This window comes from Chlorocebus sabaeus, chromosome 11 (genome assembly GCF_047675955.1).
Source record: "Chlorocebus sabaeus isolate Y175 chromosome 11, mChlSab1.0.hap1, whole genome shotgun sequence".
In the NCBI taxonomy this organism is placed as follows: Eukaryota; Metazoa; Chordata; class Mammalia; order Primates; family Cercopithecidae; genus Chlorocebus; species Chlorocebus sabaeus.
The window spans coordinates 110,117,082-110,139,588 of NC_132914.1; the positions used below are offsets into that span (position 1 = coordinate 110,117,082).

The 22,507-nt window shown below is 42.7% G+C and overlaps 1 protein-coding gene across 1 annotated transcript in view; it reads left to right on the forward strand.

Annotated features, from left to right (window-relative positions):
• Positions 1 to 169: 169 nt before the first annotated feature.
• Positions 170 to 22,507, forward strand: part of OAS2 (2'-5'-oligoadenylate synthetase 2) — a 33,059-nt gene continuing 10,721 nt past the window's right edge. Inside the window, exons 1-5 of the mRNA XM_008004796.3 lie at positions 170 to 535; positions 8,760 to 9,030; positions 17,325 to 17,503; positions 19,563 to 19,798; positions 20,313 to 20,457. Coding sequence (XP_008002987.3) covers positions 359 to 535; positions 8,760 to 9,030; positions 17,325 to 17,503; positions 19,563 to 19,798; positions 20,313 to 20,457 — 1,008 coding nt within the window. The 5' untranslated portion in view covers positions 170 to 358. The remainder of the gene's footprint in view (positions 536 to 8,759; positions 9,031 to 17,324; positions 17,504 to 19,562; positions 19,799 to 20,312; positions 20,458 to 22,507) is intronic.

A 22,507-nucleotide genomic window follows, 5' to 3' on the forward strand; every position in this document is an offset into this window, starting at 1 on the left:
TGTTGCAAGGGGACGGCGAAAGCCTCTGAGCTTAAGTTAGTTTTGGTTTCCCTGCTCCGGATGCAGGAGTTGGTAAACTCGCTGCAGGGGGCAGGGCAGGGCCTCTGAGCTTAAGTTAGCTTTCGTTTCCCTGCCCCGGATGCAGGAGGTGGTAGCTCACTGCAGGGGCAGGGCAGAGCCTCTGAGCTTAAGTTAGTTTTGGTTTCCCTGCCCCGGATGCAGGAGTTGGTAGCTCGCTGCAGTAGGTGGAGAGAGGCCTCTAGACTTCAGTTTCTGTTTCCTGTCTCTGGGCAGCAGCAAGAATTCCTCTGCCTCCCATCCTGCCATTCATTGTCTTGCCGGCAGCCAGCTGAGAGCAATGGGAAATGGGGGGTCCCAGCTGTCCTCGGTGCCTGCTCAGAAGCTGGGTTGGTTTATCCAGGAATACCTGAAGCCCTACGAAGAGTGTCAGACACTGATTGACGACATGGTGAACACCATCTGTGATGTCCTGCAGGCACCCAAGCAGTTCCCCCTGGTGCAAGGAGTGGCCATTGTGAGTCCAGGGTTGAGGTTGGGGCTATGGGGGGCAGGAAATTCCACAGCGGCAGCAAGGCCGAGCTACTGGGTGCTGGGCGCCTATTATGTGTGAAGCCCACACTTGGGTGGGATGTGGTGTAGGAGTTTCAGGCTCTGGAGCAGGCTCTTGCTCCAGAGCTGTGTGACACTGGGCAGGCTACCTAACCTCTCTGTGCCTCAGTCTCTGAATCTGTAAAATGGGGAGAGGCATAGTACCCACTTCAGAGTATCATAAGGCTTGAGTACATCACATTCTTAGCAAAAGACTGGTACATAGTGCTCAGTGAACTCCCTGTGATTACTCACTGCCATTTTCTTCTATCCTTTCCACAGTACAGAGGAGTAAACTTATGGAGGCTAGAGAACTTTGATCAAACTATCCAGGTTGCCTTCTGGTTTCTTCGCAGCAAGGAGTGGCTTTCATCAGTTAGAAATATTTGGTTTTGTGGACACAAATCTCAGGACTGAGGCTGAAAATTCTGGACCTCTGGGGAGGAAGGGGGATTGGGGAGGTGCCAGGACCCTAGAATTGGGGGCATGGGGGTCCTCATGGCCCAATACTACCCTCTTACCCTCCTGCACTGCTGACGTCCCTTCTCTGCTGGTGCCACACTTTTTGGTCTCTACCCCTTGCACACACCAGCTAGTGCTGCAATAAAGAAATCTAGACATGTGGTGTCCCCAGCCCTGGCCCAGGTCAGGAAGCTAAGGCAAGTTTGGTTAACAGCTGTTGTCAGAACTGGGATTTTAAGCCTGGGTAATTGACTTGAGGGCATGCATGTTTAACCACGACACTATCCTGCCTCTCAATAGTGTTAACATTTTTCCTCACTGAAGTGAAACAGAAAAACTGCCCAGATCAAAGTGTCCAGCTTGATAGGTAGCCACAAACAATGTAACTGTGTAGCCCCCACCCAGATCCAGAAACAAAACATTCTCAGTGCCCCAGAACCCTGGGCCCCCAATCCAATCAATACCTCCAAACCCAAGTAGGCAATCTCCTGACTTCTAATAGCATAGACACCTTTTGCCTGTTTTTAAACTTTTTACGAATATAGGGTGACCAACTATCCCAGTTTGTCCAGGATTGGGGTGTTTCCTGGGATGTGGGATTTTTGGTGCCAAAACTGGGAATGTAAACCAGGATGCATGGGTGACCCTATATAAATGGCGTCATGGGCTCTGTGTGCTTTAGTGCGTGGTTTCTCTGACCGAAGATGTTTATGAAATTTATGTTGTGGAGTGCAGTTGTTTATCTTTTCATTGTTGTGTCAATTCCATTGTGTGAATATACCACGTTTGTCCATTCTAGTGATGTATCTAGTTGGATACATTAACCAACTTCTCTTCATTTCCTTCTCCACTCCCCAGCCTCTGGTAACTATGATCCTACTCTCTACCTCCATGAGATCAACTTTTTTTTAACTTCCACATAAGCACATGCAATAATTGTCTTTCTATGCCTGACTTATTTCATTTAACATAATGACCTATAGTTCCATCCACATTGCTGCAAATGACAGAATTCCGTTCCTTTTGTGTCTGAATAGTATTCTATCGTGTATATATATCACATTGTCTTTATCCATTCATCCGCTGGTGGATATGTTGGTTGATTCCGTATCTTGGCTTTTGTGAATAGTACTGCAATAAACATGGGGGTACAGTTATCCCTTTTTTGGATAAATACCTAGTAGTGGGATTGCTGGATCGAATGGTAATGCCATTTTTAGTTTTTGAGAAACCTCCATACTGTTTTCCATAATGACTGTCCTAATTTAAATTCCCACCAACAGTGTGTAAGATTCCCTTTACTCCAAATTCTTGCTAGCATTTGTTATTTTTTGTCTTTTTGATAATAGCTATTCTAACTGGGGTGATATGATATCTCATTGTGGTTTTGATTTGCATTTCCCTAATGATAAGTGATGTCAAGCATTTTTTCACATACCCATTGACCATTTTGTATGTCTTCTTTTGAGAAATGTCTATTTAGTTCCTTTGCCTGCTTTTTAAATGGGATGGGTTGTTTTCTTTGCTGTTGAGTTGTTCAAGTTCCTTGTATATTCTGGATATTAAACCCTTTTTTGGAAAAATAGTTTCCAAATATTTTCTCCCATTCTACAGTTTGTCTTTTCAGTCTTGATTGTTCCCTTTGCCATGCAGAAGCTTTTCCATTTAATATAGTCCCAATTGTCTATTTTTGTTTTTGTTGCCTGTGCTTTTGAAGTCTTAGCTACAAAATATTTGCATAGACCAATATCATGAAGCATTACTCTTCTGCTTTATTCTATTAGTTTTATTGTTTCAGGCCTTACATTTAACTCTTTAATCCATTTTTTAGTTAATTTTTTTATAAGATGAGAGATGGGGGCCTCATTTCATTCATCTGCATATGGATATCCAGTTTTCCCAACACCATTTATTGAAGAGAGTATCCTTTCCCCAGTGGTGCTTTCTCAATCAGTTGACTGTAAATATGTGGATTTGTTTCTGCGTTCTCTATTCTGTTTCTTTTGGTCTATATGTCTGTTTTTATACCAATCTCATGCTGCTTTGGTTACTATAGCTTTGTAGTATATTTTGAAGTCATGTAGTGTGATGCCTCTAGCTTTGTTCTTTTTCCTCAGTATTCTTTCAGCTATTTGAGATCTTTTGTGTTTCCATACAAATTTTAGGATGGTTTTTTCTATTTCTGTGGTATTTATAAGGATTGCATTGATTCTGTAGATTGCTTTGGATAGTATGGCTATTTTAACAATATTAATTCTTCCAATCCATGAGCATGGGATGTCTTTCCATTTGCTTGTGTCATCTTCAGTTTCTTTAATCAGTATTTTGTAGTTTTCATTGTAGAGGTCTTTCACCTCCTTGGTTAAATGTATTCCTAGCTATTTTTTGTTAAATACTATAAATAAGATGCTTTCTTGATTTCTTTTTAAGCTAGTTCATTATTGATGTGTAGAATATGTTGATATTTTGGTATGTTGGTATGGTGTGTTGATTTTGGTATTCTGATTTTGTATCCTGCAACTTAACCAAATTTATCAGTTCTAAGAGGTTTTCTTGGTGGAGTCTTTAGGTTTTACTGTATAGAAGATCATGTGGTACGCAAAGAGGGGCAATTTGACTTTTTCTTTTCCTATTTGGATGCCTTTTATTTCTTTATCTTGTGTGATTGCTTTGGCTAGGACTTCCAGGATAGAGGTGAAAGCCTTTCTCAATTCAGTACGATGTTAACTGTGGGTTTGTCATATATGGACTTTATTATGTTGTGATATGTTCCATACATGCCTAATTTGTTGAGGGTTTTTAGCATAAAGGGATGTTGAATTTTACCAAATGTTCTTCTACATCTACTGGGATAATTATATGATTTTTCCTTCATTCTGTTGATGTGATGTGCAAATGTTCAACATTTGTTGACTTGCTCATGTTGAACCATCCTTGCATCCCTGGGATAAATCCCACTTGATCATGTGTTATCTTTTTGATGTGTTACTGGATTTGGTTTGCTAGTATTTTGTTGAAGGTTTTTGTGTCTATGTTCATCAGGGATATTGGCCTGTAGTTTTCTTTTTTGTTGTGTCTTTGGTCTGGTTTTGGTATCAGGGTAATGCTGACTTCATAGAAGGAGTTAGGAATAATTCCCTGATTTTTTTGGAATAGTTTGAGAAGAATTGGTGGTAATTTTTCTTTATAAGTTTGGTAGAATTCAGCAGTAAAGCCATCTGGTCCTGGGCTATTCTTTGTTGAGGAACTTTTTATTACTGATTCAATCTCCTCACTCTATTGGTTTGTTCAGGTTTTCTGTTTCTTCCTGGATCAATCTTAGTAGGTTGTATGTGTTCAGGAATTTATCCATTTCCTCTAGGCTTTCCAATTTATTCACATATAGTTGTTCATGATAGTCTCTAATGATCCCTTGTATTTCTGTGGTATCAATCGTAATGTCTCCTTTTTTTATCCCTGGTTTTATTTACTTGGGTCTTCTCTCTTTTTTTAGTGTACTTAGTCTAAGTAGTGGTTCATCCATTTTGTTTATGCTTTTAAGAAACTGACTTTTCATTTTGTTAATTTTTAGCCTCTATTATGTTTAGTTCTATTCTGATTTATATTATTTCTTTCCTTCTGCTAATTTTAGGTTTGGTTTATTCTTGCTTTTTTTTGTTTGTTTTTGAGACTGATTTTTGCTTTTGTTGCCCAGGCTGGAGTGCAATGGTGCGACCTCCGCTCACTGCAACCTCTGCCCCTGGGTTCAAGTGATCTCCTGCCTCAGCCTCCTGAGTAGTTGGGATTACAGGCATGCACCACCACACCCAGCTAATTTTGTATTTTTAGTAGAGATGGGGTTTCACTATGTTGGTCAGGCTGGTCTCGAACTCCTGACCTCAGGTGATCCACCTGCCTCAGCCTCCCAAAGTGCTGGAATTTCAGATGCGAGCCATATGCCCAGCCTTTCTTGCTTTTCTAATTCCTTGAGATGAACTGTTAGGTTGTTTATTTGAAATTGTTCTACTTTTTTGATGTAAGCATGTATTGCTTCAAACTTTGCTGTATCCCTTAGGTTTTGGTATGTTGTGTTTCCATTTTCATTTGTTTCCAGAAATTTTTTGGTTTCCTTTTAAATTTCTTAATCAGCCCAATGGTTGTCCAGGAGCATGTTGTTTAATTTTCATGTATTTGTACAATTTCCAAAGTTCCTCTTGTTCCACTGTGATCTATATCCATTGTGGTAAGTACCCATTAAGATACTTGATGGTATTTCAATTTTTAAAAATTTGTTGAGCCTTGTTTTATGGCCTACCATGGGGTCTATCCTGGAGAACATTCCCTGTGCTGATAAGAATGTGTATTCTGTAGCTCATTAAATAATCTGTAAACATTCATTAGGTCCATTTGGACTATAATGCAGACTAAGTCCAGTATTTCTTTGTTGATTTTCTGTCTACGTGATCTGTCCAATACCAAAAGTGAGATGAAGTTCCCAGCGATTATTGTACTGAAAGCCTCTCTCTCTCTCTCTGTTTAGCTCTAATATTTGCTTTACATATCTCAGTGCTCCACTGTTGGGCGTATATATGTCTATATACATATATACACATGCTTATATTCTCTGGCTGAATTGATCTCTTGATCATTAATTATAAAATGACCTTCTTGGCCGGGCGCGGTGGCTCAAGCCTGTAATCCCAGCACTGTGGGAGGCCGAGACGGGCGGATCACGAGGTCAGGAGATCGAGACCATCCTGGCTAACACGGTGAAACCCCATCTCTACTAAAAAAATACAAAAAACTAGCTGGGCGAGGTGGCGGGCGCCTGTAGTCCCAGCTACTCGGGAGGCTGAGGCAAGAGAATGGCGGGAACCCGGGAGGCGGAGCTTGCAGTGAGCTGAGATCCGGCCACTGCACTCCAGCCTGGGCGACAGAGCGAGACTCCGTCCCAAAAAAAAAAAAAAAAAAAAAAAAAAAAAAAAAAAAAAAAAAAAAAAAGACCTTCTTTGTCTCTTTTTATGTTTTTGACTTAAAGTCTCCTTTGTCTGATATAAGTATAGCTACTCCTGCACACTTTTGGTTTCCATTTGCGTGGAATATTTTTTCCATTCCTTCACATTCAGTCCACATGTATCTTCACAGATGCAGTGAGTTTCTTGGAGGTAGCGTATAGTTGGACCTTATTTTTTTATCCATTCAGCTTGTCTATATCTTTTAACTGGAGAATTTAAACTGTTGTTTAATTCAGGGCTGTAATTGATAGGTAACAACTTACTCCTGTCATTTTGTATTTGTTTTGATTGTTTTGTACATTCTTTGTTCTTTTCTTTCTCTTTATTGCCTACCTTTCCAATTGTTGGGGGTTTTGTAATGATAACATTTGACTCCTTTCTCTTTGTCATTTGTGTATCTGCTCTACCAGTGAGTTTTATACTTTTGGGTATTTTCATGATGGTAGACATCATCCCTTTGCTTCCAGATGTAATGCTTTCTTAAGCATTTTCTGTAGAACTAGTCTAGTGGTGATGAATTCCCTCTGTTTTTGCTTGTCCAGGAAAGGCTTTATTTCTCCTTGATTTTTGAAGGATAGCTTTGCTGGTATAGTATTCTTGTCTCAAAGGGTTTCTTTTTTCAGCACTTTGAGTATATCATCCTATTCTCTTCTGACCTGTAAGGTTTCTCCTCAGAAATCTGCTCTTAGTCTGAGGAGGATTCCCTTATATGTGACTTTATACTTTTCTTTTGCTATTTTGAGAATTCTATCTTTGTCTTTGTCTTTTGACAGTTTGATTATATTATGCCTGGAGAAGACCTTTTGGGTTGAATCTATTTAAGAATCTTTGAGCTTCCTGTATCTGGGTGTCTAAATCTCTTGTAAGACATGGAAAGTTTTCAGCTATTACTTCATTAAATAGATTTTCTATGCCTTTTCCCATCTCTTCTCCTAGATCTTTCCAAATTTAAATATTTGATTGCTTTATGATTACCAATATGGCACATAGGCTTTCTTCACTCATTTTTATTTCTTTTTCTCTCCTTTTTTCTGGTTGGGTTATTTCAAAAGACCTGTCTTCAAGTTCAGAAATTCTTTCTTCTCCTTGATCTAGACTATTGTTAAAGCAGTAAGTTGTATTTTTATTTTATTCATTGATTTCTTCAGTTTCAGGAATTATTTGGTTCTTTTTAACAATATCTATCTCTTTGTTGAGTTTCTCATTCAGAGTATGAATTATTTTCCTGATTTATTTGTATTGTTTATCTGTGTTTTCTTGTATCTTACTGAATTTCTTTAATATCATTGTTTTGAATTTTTCTTAGTCATTGCATAGATATCATTTTTTGGGGGATCTGTACTGAAGAATTATTGTGGAGGTGCCATGTTTTCTTGCCTTTTCATGTTTCTGTGTCCTTACATTGATATCAGCACAGCTAATATAACAGTCACTTCTCCAATTGTATTTATTGGCTTTCATAGGGAAAGACATTTTCCTCTGCTGGGGATGGTGGCTCATGCCCATAATCCCAGTGACTCAGGAGGCTGAGGTGGGAAGATTGCTTCTGGCAGGAGTTTGAGGTTACAGTGAAATATGATTGTGCCACTACACTCCAGCCTAGGTGACAGTGCAAGACCTTGTCTCTAAAAAATTAAATAAAAATAAAATAAGAAGATGTTTTCCTGTAGATGTGTCTATAGTGTGGGTTGAGTGGAGCACTTTGGCTTTGATTCTGTGTGGATACAGTTAGTGAAGCCTCCAAATGATTTCATTAGCATCAATGTTGTCTGTGAGTTCCTCAGTGTCTGACACTGTAGTTGTTAACCGAGTCTGTGGAAAGGCTGTGCTGGGAACAGGGACATCAGGCAGGCTGGTCTTCAAGCACCAGTGGTGACAACAGTGTGCCAGGCATACTGGTCCTCAGACCCCCAGGCAGTGTATGTGGGTGCCAGTGCTGGTGTGTCCAGGTGGGCAGGGTTTCAGACTTCAAGGTAACATGTTCAGGTGCCAGTGGTAGCAGCAGTGGACTGAATAGGCAGGTCCTTGGGCCCCGAGGTGGCCTGTGTGGAAGTGGCAGCAGCAGGCCAACCTTCAGGCCCTCAAGTGGTGTACACAGGCATCATTGATGGCAAGCTGGGTAGGCTGGTCCCCAGGCCCTTGGGAGACACATGTGGTCACTGGTGGCAGGCAGAGTGGGCCCATCCTTAGACCTCTGGATGGTGTGTGCCTGTGCTGCTGGTGGTAAACAGGATGGGTCAATCTCCTGGCCCCTGGGCAGCACATGTGGATGCTGGTGGCAGGTGGGGCAAGCCTGTCCTCAGGTTCCCAGATGGTGCGTGCAGGTGCTGGCAGCAGGTGGGACAGTTTGACCCGCATACCCCCAGATGTGCACAGGCACCAGCAACAATGGTGGGTGGGGCAATACTATCCTCAGGCCCTGGGACAGTAAGCACAGGTGCAAGTGGTGGCAGGTGGGGCAGTTCAATCCGTTTCTTTTGTCAATAGCCATTTGAGTCACCTCCAGCTTGGGGCTAGTATGAAAAGTGTTACTATGAGCATCCCAGTCAGGTCTTTGTGGGGCAAATGGATGCCTGCCACTCAATTTTAAGACCATTTTTGGCTTTTACTTGAGTCGAGAAATACCACTGCTTGCTAGAGATCCCTGTGACCCCAGAATCTAGAGTCTCACATCTGCTTCTTTGTCACTGGCAGGGTGGCTCCTATGGACGGAAAACAGTCTTAAGAGGCAACTCCGATGGTACCCTTGTCCTCTTCTTCAGTGACTTAAAACAATTCCAGGATCAGAAGAAAAGCCAACATGACATCCTCGATAAAACTGGGCATAAGCTGGAATTCTGTCTGTACGAGAAGTGGATGAAAGACAGTTTCGAAATTCAGAAGTCCCATGATGGGTTCACCATCCAGTTGTTCACAAAAAATCAGAGAGTCTCTTTTGAGGTGCTGGCTGCCTTCAATGCTCTGAGTAAGCATTCCTGGGTGTTGGGGGATAAAAGCCAAAGAAGGGGGTGCCAGATAGCCCCATGCAACCTCTAGGCCATGGGTGACATAGATACCACTGCTGCTTTCAAAAAATGGGAGACCATAGACCCTCAGGAGAGAAGAATCCTTTCTACCCTGGACTCGCTGTCTTCTCTAGAACTAACTTCTCCCCCATATCCTGACTGTCTTTGGAGAAAATGTTCTGGATTCTAGAATCTAAGGCAGAGCCTTTTCAGCCATACTGTATATATAAATCACCCAGAACCTTGTTAAAATGCAGATCCTGACTCAGAAGGTCTGAGTCAGGGCCCAGGATTTCATATTTCTAGCCAGCTCCATGATGAGCTGCTAGTCCACAGATCACGCTTGCGGGTGTTGACCAGAGTCAGTGTTGGTTAGAGTGAAAGGATGAGGCAGACATCTGGGAAAAGTCCAGTTAGGGCAAGCATTTGAAGTCTGCCTTCCTACCAGGTCAAAATCAAGGCAACAACCTTCCACAGATAACTATCAAAGCTTGAGGGGTGCCTTGAACCCGACTCCTAAATCTCCAAGACCTGCCTACCTCTTGTGTCTCCTGTCTCAGCAAACATTCCCACACTCTTGCTTATTGTTAAAGTAACCTCTGCTTACCAGGCTTCTGGTTTAATAAAAGATGGCTACAATGACTCCATCTTAAAGCGAGTAGCTAGGCACTCACAAGGAACCTACAGGCTTAATACTTGGGTCTGAAAATAGCCACAGTCTAAGCTGACCACCAACTATAATTGCAGAGTATTTATGGCCATACAAAACATCTCCCACTAAGCCTACAAAATGTCCAGATGTCCTAAAGGTGCAGCCCACTTAAAGTCAACATTAATGAGCAGGCTTAGGTTGAAGGACTAATGGTCATCCATACCACTGTTAAGAAGAAAGTTCTTAGCCAAATTGAATTTAATAGAGTTTAACTGAGCAGACAAATCACGAATCTAGAAGCCTCCCGAGCCAGAGTAGGTTCAGAGAGTCTTGGACACAGTCATGTGGTGGAAGAAAGATTTATGGACAGGAAAAGGAAAGTGATGTACTGAAAAAGAAAGTGAGGTATAGAAGCAGCCAGACTGGTTATAGCTCAGCATTGGCCTTATTTGAACGAGATTTGAGCAGTTGGCCACCTTTGATTGGCCAAAACTCAGTGATCGGCACAAGAGTAGGTTGCAGTCTGTTTGCACATCCTTTTAGGTTATAGTTCACCATGTACAGAGAAATTTTAGACCAAACTTAAAATATGTAAGGAGGCAGCTTTAGACTAAACTTGACTTAACAGCACCAATAGCCCCTACCTTTAGTGAGCACCTCTGCACATTCCAATTTTAATTATAGCTCCTTAGAGTTTCTTATAAACAAAGACACTAACAAAAAAAAATGGCACATTCTTCCTTCTCCTTTCTGAGGACGCCCTACCCTGTAACAAAGTAGTTTCTAATAAATTTGCTTCTTTCACCATACTCTGTGCTTGCCTTGAATTCTTTCCTACATGAGATCCAAGAACTCTCTCTTGGGATCTGAATCAGGACCCTCTTTTCCAGTAACGCTATCACCTGTAAACCAAAAGTATCTGAGACAGGTCTCAATCTATTTAGAAAGTGTATTTGCCAAGGTTAAGGATGTACCCATGACACAGCCTCAGGAAGTTCTGATGACATGTGCCCAAGGTGGTCAGGGTACAGCTTGGTTGTATACATGATATGGTTTGGCTGTGTCCCCACCCAAATCTCATCTTGAATTGTAGCTCCCACAATTCCCACATGTCATGGGAGGGACCTGGTGGGAGGTAATTGAATCATGGAGGCAGGTCTTTCCCATGCTGTTCTCATGATAATGAATAAATCTCATGAGATGTGATGGTATCATAAAGGGGAGTTCCCCTGCACAAGCTCTCTCTGGCCTGCCACCATGTAAGACGTCCCTTGCTCTTCCACCATGATTGTGAGGCCTCCCCAGCCGTGTGGAACTGTGAGTCAATCAAACCTCTTTCCTTTATAAACTACTCAGTCTCGGGTATGTCTTTATTAGCAGCATGAGAACAGACTAATACAATACATTTTAGGGAGACATGAGACATCAATCAATGCATGTAAGATGTACATTGGTTTGGTTTGGAAAGGCAGGACAACTCAAAGTGGGGGCTTCCAGGTCATTGGTAGATTTAAAAATTTTCTAATTGGCAATTGATTGAAAGAGTTATCATCAATAGAAAGGAATGTCTGGGTTATGATGATAAGGGGTTGTGGAGACCAAAGTTTTATCATGCAGCTGAAGCCTCCAGGTAGCAGGCTTCAGAAAGAATAGATTGTAAATGTTTCTTATCAGACAAGAGCCTGTTCTATCACTAATTCCAAAAAAGAGGGAGGTATCATGAGGAATGTCCAGCTCCTCCTTCCCATCATGGCCTGAACTGGTTTTTTAGGTCAACTTTGGAATGGCTTTGCTGAGAGGAGGGGTCCATTCAGATGATTGGGGAGCTTAGAATTTTATTTTTGGTTTATACACCTAAGCCAGGATTGTATCTCCAACTCCCCCATCTCCTCACTCACAGCCCATCACTAAGTCCTTCCAGTTCTGCCTAACTTGCTCCTAAATCTGCATCATTTTTCTCCCTTCCCACTGCTACTTCCCTAATCAGCGTCACCACCAGAGATGTGGTAATGACTTCTTAATAGTCTCCCTGTCTCCTCTCTCACTCTACCCTGCAGCTGGTGCTCTCTTTCCATGCACAAATATCATCGTGTCACACACTCTGCCTCTAATAGCTTTTCATTGCATTTAGGAAGTTGACCAAAAAGGCCAAACTCTGTAAAATATTTTAAGAGGTTTTTTTTCTGAGCCAAATATGAAGACCATGACCTGTGACATAATCAGAAGTTCCTGAGAACATGTGCCTAAGATGATCAAGTTACAGCTTGATTTTTATACATTTTAGGGGGACAGAATTTACAGGGAGAAACATAAATCAGTACACATAAGGTATGCATTGGTTCAGCCTGGAAAGGCAAGATATCTCAAAGCAGGGTCTTCCAGGTCATAGGTGGTTATAAAGATTTCCTGATTAGCAGTTGGTTGAAGGAGTTCAGCTTAAGAAAAGGGGAGTTGTGGAAGACAAGTTTCTTATTATGTAGATGAAGGCTCCAGGTAGCAGACTTCAAGGAGAATAGGTGGTAAACGTCCCTTATCAGACCTTACAGGTGTCAGACTATTAGTTAAAATCTCTCCTGAATCAGGAAAAGATCGGGAAGGGGAAGGGGATTCTCCACAGAATGTTAATTTTTCCACAGGACACAGCTTTGCAGAGCCATTCTAAAATGTGTCAAAGAAATATATTTTGGGCTGGGCACGGTGGCTTATGCCTGTTATCCCAACACTTTGGGAGGCCAAGGCGGGCAGATCACCTGAGATTGGGAGTCTGAGACCAGCCTGACCAACATGGAGAAACCCTGTCTCTACTAAAACTACAAAATTAGCCAGGCGTGGTGGTGCATGCCTATAATCCCAGCTACTTGGGAGGCTGAGGCAGGAGAATCACTTGAACCCAGGAGGCAGAAGTTGCAGTGAGCCGAAATCACACCATAGCACTCGAGCCTGGGCAACAAGAGTGAAACTCCATCCGAAAAAAAAAAAAGAAATATATTTTGGGGTAAAATATTTTTGATTTCCTTTAGGGCCTGTTATCTGTCAGGCGATGCCAGAGTTAAGTTGGAATTTGGTGTCATACTGCTACAAAGAGTCTGTTCTGTCAGTCTTGGAATCTCTAATTTAATGTTAGCGTTTGTCAATTGTGCCTGAATTCCAAAGGGAGGAGAGTATAATGAGGTGTCCGAGACCTCCTTCCCATTATGACCTGAACTAGTTTTTCAGATTTCTTTGGGGGTTCCCCTTGGCCAAGAGAGGGGTTCATTCAGTAGGTTGGAAAGGCTTAGAATTTTATTTTTGGTTTACAAGGATAAGGATCCAACTCCTCAGCAGGACAGGACTTTGATGATCTGGCAGCCCCTACTGACTTACCTCTCCAGCTATACCACTCACTACCAACTAACTCTTTATGCTGCAGCCACTCTGGCCTTCCCTGAGCTCCTCAAACCCACATGATGCTAGCTCAGCTTGAGACTTTGACCCATACTGTTCCTTTGCCTGAAACATACTTCCCCCAGCCTTTTATTTTTTGATACCTCCAATTCATCCTTTAAGTCCTCTGGCTCTCTACGTCTGGGTTAGATCCACTTTCCACATGCTCCAATAGCAATTTGTGCTTTCTAAATCATGAGATTTATCACCTTGCAAACCCCAAATATCTGAGATAGGTCTCAGTTAGTTTAGAAAGTTTATTTTGCCAAGGTTGAGGATGGGCACCGGTAACACAGCCTCAGGAGGTCCTGACGACACGTGCCCAAGGCGGTCAGAGCACAGTTTGGTTTTGTACATTTTAGGAAAACATGAGACATCAATCAACATATGTAAGATGAACAATGTTTCACTCCAGAAAGGCAGGACAACTCAAAGCAAAGTGGGACAACTCAAAGTGGGGAGAGGGCTTCCCGACCACACGTAGGTAAGAGACCAATGGTTGCATTCCTTTGAGTTTCTGATTAACCTCTTCCAAAGGAGGCAATCAAATATGAATTTATCTCAGTGAGCAGAGGGATGACTTTGAATAGAATGGGAGGCAGGTTTATCCTGAGAAGTTCCCAGCTTGACTTTTCCCTTTAACTGTGTGATTTTGGGGCCCCAAGATTTACTTTCCTTTCACAACTTACATGGAAATAATTTATTTAGCTTTCTCCTCTCCTAGACTATAAGCTCCATGAGGACAGGTATCATGAGTATCTTGTTCTTCTATGATCTCTAGTACAATGTTCACCATTATCAATAGTTGTTGGATGGATGGATGGATCATGATGGATAAATGGATGGAAGGTAAATGGATAGACAAATGAATGTAGATGGGTGGATGGATAGATATTAAATATATGTATATATTTATAGATGAGGTAGATAGATGGATAGTCTCAAGCACAAAGCATAGTCTCAAGTACAGGTGCACATATAATCACAAACTTAAACAGTTCCAGGCTGGGCATGGTGGCTCATGCCTAGAATCCCAGTGCTTTGGGAGGCTGAGGCAAGAGGATTGCTTGAGGCCAGGAGTTTAAGATCAGCCTGGGCAACATAGTGAAATCCCATCTCTATCAAAGAATTAAAAATTAGATGCGGTGGCATGCACCTGTATTCCTAGCTACTGGGGAGACTGAGGCAGGAGGATCACTTGAGCATGGGAGTTCAAGGTTGCAGTGAGCTTTTATCTCACCACTATACTCCAGCCTGGGCAACAGAGCAAGATCCTGTCAAAAGAAAAAAAAAAGAAAGAAAAGAAAAGGGGAGGGGAGGGGAGGAGAGAGGAGGGGAAGGGAAAATTCCCATGCTGAAACTTAAGCCATCATTAAACAAGTGGGGAAACAGAAAAGCCCAGGTCTTCTAAGCCCATCGCCAGAGTACCTTCCATCACATATAGTTTTAAGGAATTTCTGGGTTACCAGGAACCATGAAGAACGATTAGCCCAGCCATCACTGATAAGGAGGAGACATACAGACATCCTGATAACTCACATTCACAGAAAGGTGGCCTAGCTTGGGGAAACATGTACCAGTTTGGGAGGTTAGCAGTTCTGAGTTCTTATCCTGGTCCTACTACTCACGTATGCCTGCCAGCTGTACAGTCAGACTAGAAACTAGCTTCCAGGACCATTAGGATGCTCAGGGTTGGGGGTGGGAGCCTGCTTCAAACAGGGGCTGGAGTCAAAGCGGGAGACAGGTGCACTCATAAGTCTCATAGGAAAGTCCTCTCCTCTTGTTCCAAGTGCCATACTGGAAGACCTGGCCAGAGCGCCCTCTACTGGGCTCATCCCATCATGCAAGGATGGTGTGAGTGAGAAATAGTCTTCCCCACATGTGCTACCCAGAAGCCGCCACTAGATGGTAGTAGAGCTGCACATTCCAAATTATTGTACACTCCCTTTTCTGCAAGGAAACAGAGTCACTTTCTGAGAAAAGCAACCTACAGGGGAATTGGTAACTTGTTTTTCTTTTTTTCTTCTTTTTCTTTTTTTTTTAACTAAATGTTAGCCTAACTAATCTGGCCTATTTTTACACCAGGTCCAGGCTGGCTGTCTCCAATTCTGCATCTCTTTCCACTATTGCGTACCACCACAACTCTCCCCCTAGGGCCTTTGACCCAAAGCAAGAAGTACCTATTTACTAGACTTGCTGGTATTTCCATTATCCTCATCTGTAAATTAGTAATTGCAATTGCACTTCCCAGAGTTTTGTGAGGCTTGTATGTTTCACTGTACATAAAAGGCTTAGAGTAAACACACCATAAATGTTGGCTATTTATTATCATTATGGAGGAAGATAAGGTGTTCTTTCTGTCAACCTCCCTGCATGCCAAGTGCCCAGAACCAGGCCTAGGGAGTCAGTAAATATCCATTGGGGTGTATGAAAGGAACAAGCTAGCTGCTTTCTCCTGGTTGCTTATCTAAATGTGTTTATGGGCCAGGGTGCTGGCTCACATCTGCAATTCCAACACTTTGGAAGGCCGAAATGGGAGGATCACTTGAGGACAGGAGTTCAAGACCAGCCTGGGCAGCATAGTAAGATGCTGCCTCAAAAAAAAAAAAAAAAAAGCCAAACATGGTGGCACACGCCTGTGGTCCCAGGTACTCAGAAGGCTGAGGCAGGAGGATCACTTGAGCCTTGAAATATATTTGAGGGTACAGTGAGCTATGATTGTGCCATTGCAGTCCAGCCTGAGTGACAGAGAAGACTCTGTCTCTAAAAGCAAGAATAATGATGAAACAAACCCAGTAGTTTCATAGACCACTTTTTTGTTTGTTTTTGTTTCTGTTTGGTTGGTTTTTTTGGTGGGGGGCTGTTTTGTTTTGCTTTTTAATGAACATAGAAATTGACCCTTCTGATCTTAAAGCTTGAAACTTACATTTGTTTTATCTAAGTTCCTTCCTCAGAAAAGGAACCTCAGACCTCTCAAAAAGTATCCAAGAACTGAAACTCACCAGTCACTGCATCCAGACAATGGGATGTCAAATCCCTTATTCCTCATGATTACCTCCTCACCCCTCCCTAATTCCCGTTTTCCTACACATAGGTACATTTCTTCCCTGCTGCATAGAACCCTAACTTTAGTCTGTCAGGGAGAAGGATTTGAGACTGATCTCCCATCTCCTCAGCTGCAGCACCTGATTAAAGCCTTCTTCTTGGCAACACTTGTTGTTTCAGTCATTGGCTCTCAGTGTGGTGGGCAGCAGGACCTAGACTGAACCCCTGGTGTTTCAGTATCAGTAATCAATCAATAAATGTGTTTGTTTTATTTTTAATTTTATTTTGAGACAGAGTCTCACTCTGTCACCCAGGCTACAGTGCAGTGGCACAATTATAGCCCAGTGCAACATCCACCTCTCAGGTTCAAGGAATTCACATGCCTCAGCCTCCTGAGTAGCTGGGATTACAGGCATGTGCCACCACGCCCAGCTAATTTTTGTATTTTTGTATTTTAGGATTTCATTATGTTGGCCAGGCTGGTCTCGAACTCCTGGTGATCCACCTGCCTCAGCCTCCCAAAGTGCTGGGATTACAGGCATGAGCCACCATGCCTGGCTAAATAAATGTGTTTATAAACAGTGGAGTTCAGGTAGCAAGAATGAAAACCCATTGATTAAACCAGCCTCTGTCCCCAGATCTCCAAGGCCCTGCTGCCACCTTGCCTGCCTTCTCGAAGTCCCTGTACCCTGACACTCTGAAGTAAAATATTCACTGGATGGACTCAATGACAGAATATATTGCATGTAAAATATAAACTTTCCTTTCTTCCAGAGGTATACTAATTATGCCAACACCAACAATTTTTTAAAGAACCCACTTGTTCCCTACTAATTTGGAGAATTCCCTTTCTCATTTATAATTCCATCTCTTATCCCTCCATTAGGTTCTGCTGATCTTGTCTTGGGTTAACACCATACCGTTTTCATTATAGTCATTTTAGACTACACTTTATTATCTAATGGGCCAAGTTGCCCTTTCCTATTATGTTTTATGTAAAGGTACCAGTCCTCTGACTGATTAAACAAGGATCGTGTGCTGTTAAACTATAACTGACTTTCATTGTAGAGCAACCCTGGCTTTCTGAGATCAGGTTACATAAATACCAAAGTTCCAATTTCTCTTTCACATCAGGCTTAAATGATAACCCCAGCCCCTGGATTTATCGAGAGCTCAAAAGATCCTTGGATAAGACAAGTGCCAGTCCTGGTGAGTTTGCAGTCTGCTTCACCGAACTCCAGCAGAAGTTTTTTGACAACCGTCCCAGAAAACTAAAGGATTTGATCCTCTTGATAAAGCACTGGCATCAACAGGTAATTTTCCAGCTGTCTATATATGGTTATCATTCATTTCCTTTTTATCGAGATAACTGACATCCAGTAAAGTACAACAATCTTAGGTGTACAACTCAATGCATGTTTTGCAATCTTACCAGCAACACCCAAATCAACATAGGGAACATTTCCTGCACCACAGAAGGTGCCTCAAGCCAACTGTCTCCCCAGTAATCCTCCCAAACAAACCCCTATTCTAACATCTGTCACCACCACAGATTAGTTTTGCTTGATTTTAAACAATATAAGTGGGATCATACAGTACATACTTTATGTCTGCCTTCTTTTGCTCAACAGTACGTCTGAGAGACTCATTCATGTGGTTGCAGGATCTTGCTCTGTTACCCAGGCGGGAGTGCAGTGGTGTGATATTGGCTCACTGCAACCTCTGTCTCCTGGGCTCAAGCAATCCTCCCATCTCAGCCTCCCACGTAGCTGGAACTACAGGAGTGTGCCACCACATCTGGCTAATTTTACTGTTTTTTGTAGAGATGAGGTTTTGCCTTGTTGCCCAGGCTGGTCTTGAACTCCTGGGCTCAAGCTATCTACCCACCTCGGGCTCCCAAAGTGCTGGGATTACAGACATGAGCCACGGCCCCAGCCATAGTAGCACTTTTTTTCACGTTTTTCCATATCCCATTGTATGAATGTAACACACATTTATCCATTCTGCTGCTTTGGGTCATTTTCAAATTGGGGCAATTTTCAAATAGATGATTGGGTCATTTTCAAATTGGGCAATTATGAATTAGGTTACTATGGATATTTTCCTACATGTCTTTTTGTGAATGTAAGCATTCCTTTCTCTTGGGAAAATATGTAGCAGCAGAATTTCTGGGCTATCCAGTACACATATATGAATGTTGTATACATATATGTGTGTAAATATATAAAATATATATGTGGTTTACTTGTTTTTTTTGTTTAACCATAGCAAATCTTGCCAAATCATTTCCAAAATCTTACCAAATTATACTCCCATCAGCAAGATGTAAGTTTCAGGAATATTATCAAACCCAACTGGGGATCTGCCCACCCAGCACAGCAAAACCAAACACAGACTTTGGGATTGCAGTGAGAGAGTGAGGCATTTATTGCAGGGAGCCACGCAGGGAGAATCGGGCAGCTCATGTTTAAGAGCCAAACTCTCCGATGGCTTACAGGTAAGTGTTTTAAAGGTGAGGGGACAGAGGTTACAGGCAAAGCCATAAATCAACACATGGAGACTGTAGATTGGTTTGACCTAAAAAGGTGGGATGTCTCCAAGCAAAAGGGAGAAGATGGATGGACGGCTCAGGTCACAGGATTCAAAGACTTTCCGATTTGTGATGGGTGAAATGGGCGAAGCTTTATCTAAAAATTTCAGATCAGCAGAAAGGAACGTCAGCTCTGGCTCGTAGGTGTGACCTCCTCCAAGACCCTCAGGAAGAAATTTAGAATAAAGAATGAGGTCAGGGTTCAATCCTCAGTTTCCCCTTATCTGAGGTCTACCTGCCAGTCGATTTGCTTGGTGGGGGCCTGAGTTTCTGAAAATCAACTCAGGGACAGGGACATACTTTAAGATGTTATCTTTAGTTTCTATAGAGAACAAAACATATTCTGACTCTAGCTTCCTTGGCTACTGTTTTAAGTGACTATTACCTTCCTTTTTTGTTTTTATTTTATTGGTTTTTTTTTTTTTTTTTCACTGCTCCTGTAGACCCTAAACTACTATATTTTTGCTTATCAAGTTGCTCATTGACTTTTAAAGGCTAGTAGGGTGCCTGGAATTTCCCTCGAAAGAACTCCAGATTGTCCTTTATTTTTATGCTTGTGGGATGGGGGCAGTGGGTGGCCTGCAGGCCCCTAAGAGAGGTCCCTGCTCCATCCCAGTTGTTCCACATCTTTGTCAAGACTTGGTATTGTCAATCTGCTGAATTGTAGGTATTCTGGCAAAGGAGAATGACTTCCTGTAGACCTCTGGTTTCTTGATTTCAGATCCCTGACATGGTAAGAACTGGATCCCCAAATGAGCTGCTACCCTTTTCTTCTCCCACAGTGTCAGAAAAAAATGAAGGATTTACCCTTGCTGTCTCCGTATGCCCTGGAGTTGCTTACAGTGTATGCCTGGGAACAGGGGTGCAGAAAAGACAACTTTGACATTGCTGAAGGCGTCAGAACCATTCTGGAGTTGATCAAATGCCATGAGCAGCTGTGTGTCTATTGGACGGTCAACTACAACTTTGAAGATGAGACCATCAGGAACATCCTGCTGCCCCAGCTCCAATCAGCGAGGTGCCGAGCTTCTCATGCCCTATCCCTGTACCTCATCATCCACATGCCAGGCATACCTCTTTGAAATGAGATCTCAGCCTTGCCCTATCAAGCCAGTGCTGGACCAGAAGAATGGCAGCCACCATGGGTGGGAAGGCAGAGGGGTCTGTCTGAAAGAGGGGAAGTCCAGTCAGTGCTTTTCAAGTTCCAAGCCGTAGTCACATTTTGTCCCCTAAACAAACACTGGAGAGACACTTCCTCTTATAGAAGGCAGGAGCTAAGAGAGAAAGGGCAGCGGGGGGACAGGAAGAGGAGACGACTTTGTTATTTTATTAATAGAATGTCTCTGTAAAGCAGCAAACATAGGGCCAAAGGGGCTTGATGTTGTAGACAAAATTCCTCAGCAGCTTGGAGGAGCCGCAGGAATCCAAATTCAAGTTGCCAGATTCCCACTCCAGGCGTCTTTCCCCAAAACAGATTTTGCCTCCCACAAGCAGCTCAACTGACATTTTTTTTAATCTAATGGAATACACAGGCCAGTAATCTTGGATCCAACCGACCCAACCAATAATGTGAGTGGAGATAAAAGGTGCTGGCAATGGCTGAAAAAAGAAGCTCAAACCTGGTTGACTTCTCCCAACCTGGATAATGAGTTACCTGCACCATCTTGGAATGTTCTGGTAAGAGGGTTTTCCAAATGCAGGGTGTTTCATGCTGCAGGAAGGTCTTCCTGACACCTAGGCTAAGTCTTATCTGAAAGTACTCTGTATTAGTTTCCTGTGCTGCTGTTACAAAGTTCCACAAAACAGATGGCTTAAAGCACAGAAATTTATTCTCTCACCATTCTGGCTATTACAAGTTCAAAATCAGGGTGTTGGCAGAGCCATGCTCTCTGCAGGCCCTAGGGAAGAATTCTTCTAGGCTTCCTGCAGCTTCTAGTGGTTGCCAGCAGTCCTTGGCTTGTGGCTGCATCACTCCAGCCACTGCCCCTGTGGTCATGTGGCCTTCTCCCTACGTGTCTTCTTATCATCTTCCCTCTGTGCATGTCTGTCTTATCGTATTCTCTTCTTCTAAGAACAACAGTCATACTGAATTAGGGCCCACCATAATGACCTAATCTTCATGAGATCCCATTTGAAAAGACACTATTTCCAGGTAATGCACATTCATTGATACTATAGGTTGGAACCCCAGCATCTTTTAGGGGGATACAGTTCAACCCATCACACGCCATCAAGGCAATGACTATGAAGCGCAAAATGGAACAAAGAGAAAGGGGGATACTCACAGATGCGAGATCTCAATTAATTTTTGCAAGAGAGAAAGCTGGTGAGCAGGTGGAGACATGAAACAGAGCATTGCTCAGAGAAGGGGGTGGCAGTCAGGCCTGTGGATGCCAGGACAGGTTCTGAGCCCCATTCAGGCAGGTGCCGGGGGCAAGAGCTGGAAGTGGGGCCGAAACAAGAGAACCAATTAAGGCACCAGCAGTGAAACAGGTGCACTGGCCTTCCCCCTCCCATCCCCAAAAGGAGAAGTAAATCTATCAACACAAACTCCCCTGCATGCTCAGTGCTTATTAGAGAAAAGCCATCAAGAAGAACCTTCCCAGATTAGACCACTGAGCCCTCTCGGCTTTTCTGGGAACCACACTGGGGACAACTGTATTAATTGAGGCCAGTGGGGCCAACCAAATTCCACACTTCACAGACAGATTTATTTATATCCAAGTTATGGGAGGCGGAATCTACATCCCATTTGCACAGAAATGTGAAGGCTAACTGAGCAACAATCTGGCATGTCAATGAAGATGTAAATTAGTTTAGCAAACTTCACAGAGGGTGGGGAGTCTATGAATGGGGAACTTCCCTAACTGGACCCAGAAGGATCAGGACACTCTGAGCAGTCACCCCTGTGCCCACCCTAACCCCTACTTTCACCAGACCCCTGGTCTTTGCTCCCTGACCCCAATTTTCCTGGGTTTTTCAGACAGATTTTTTCAAAAAGTTATCCCCCCAACCTGACAACTTATTCTGAAGCTTTGAAACATTTAAAAAGTTAGAAAAATGGTTCAGTAAACTCCTGTGAGCCCCTCACATAGATGCACCCATGTGCAACATTTGCTATGTTACAGTTTGTGTGTGCACACGTTATTATTGTTGTTGTTGTTTTTTGTTGTTTTTAATCTTTTTTTTTTTTAAGAGATGGGGCTACATCTCGCTACATTGGCCAGGCTGGTCTCAAACTCCTGGGCTCAAGTGATCCTCCCACCCTGGCCTCCCAAAGTTATGGGATTACAAGCGTGAGCCACCTCGCCTTGCCCATCGTTATAGTTATTGTTTATACTGAGCCCGTTGAGAGTAGTCTGCCAGACATCTCTTTACTCTTAAATACTTTCACAGGGATCTCTGAGAACAAGAATATTCTCTTCAATAACCTCTATGCCATGATGAAATTCAGGAGATTAGGAGTTATGTGTTATTGTCCCAATACAGCCATTGGGATGATTTTGACAATCATGCCAAGAATGTTCTTCATAGGACATTCTTTTCCAACCCAGAAGCACATGTGACATTTAGTTCCAAACATCTCCTAAACCATCTTTTGATATTCACTGTGGCTGTTTTTATTCTGCTATCCCATCAACTTCTATTTTGAGAACTGTGAGACCATCCCTGTCTCTACAGTTTTTGAAGACAATTAGACCCAGGAACCACTGCATAAGGAGGTCCA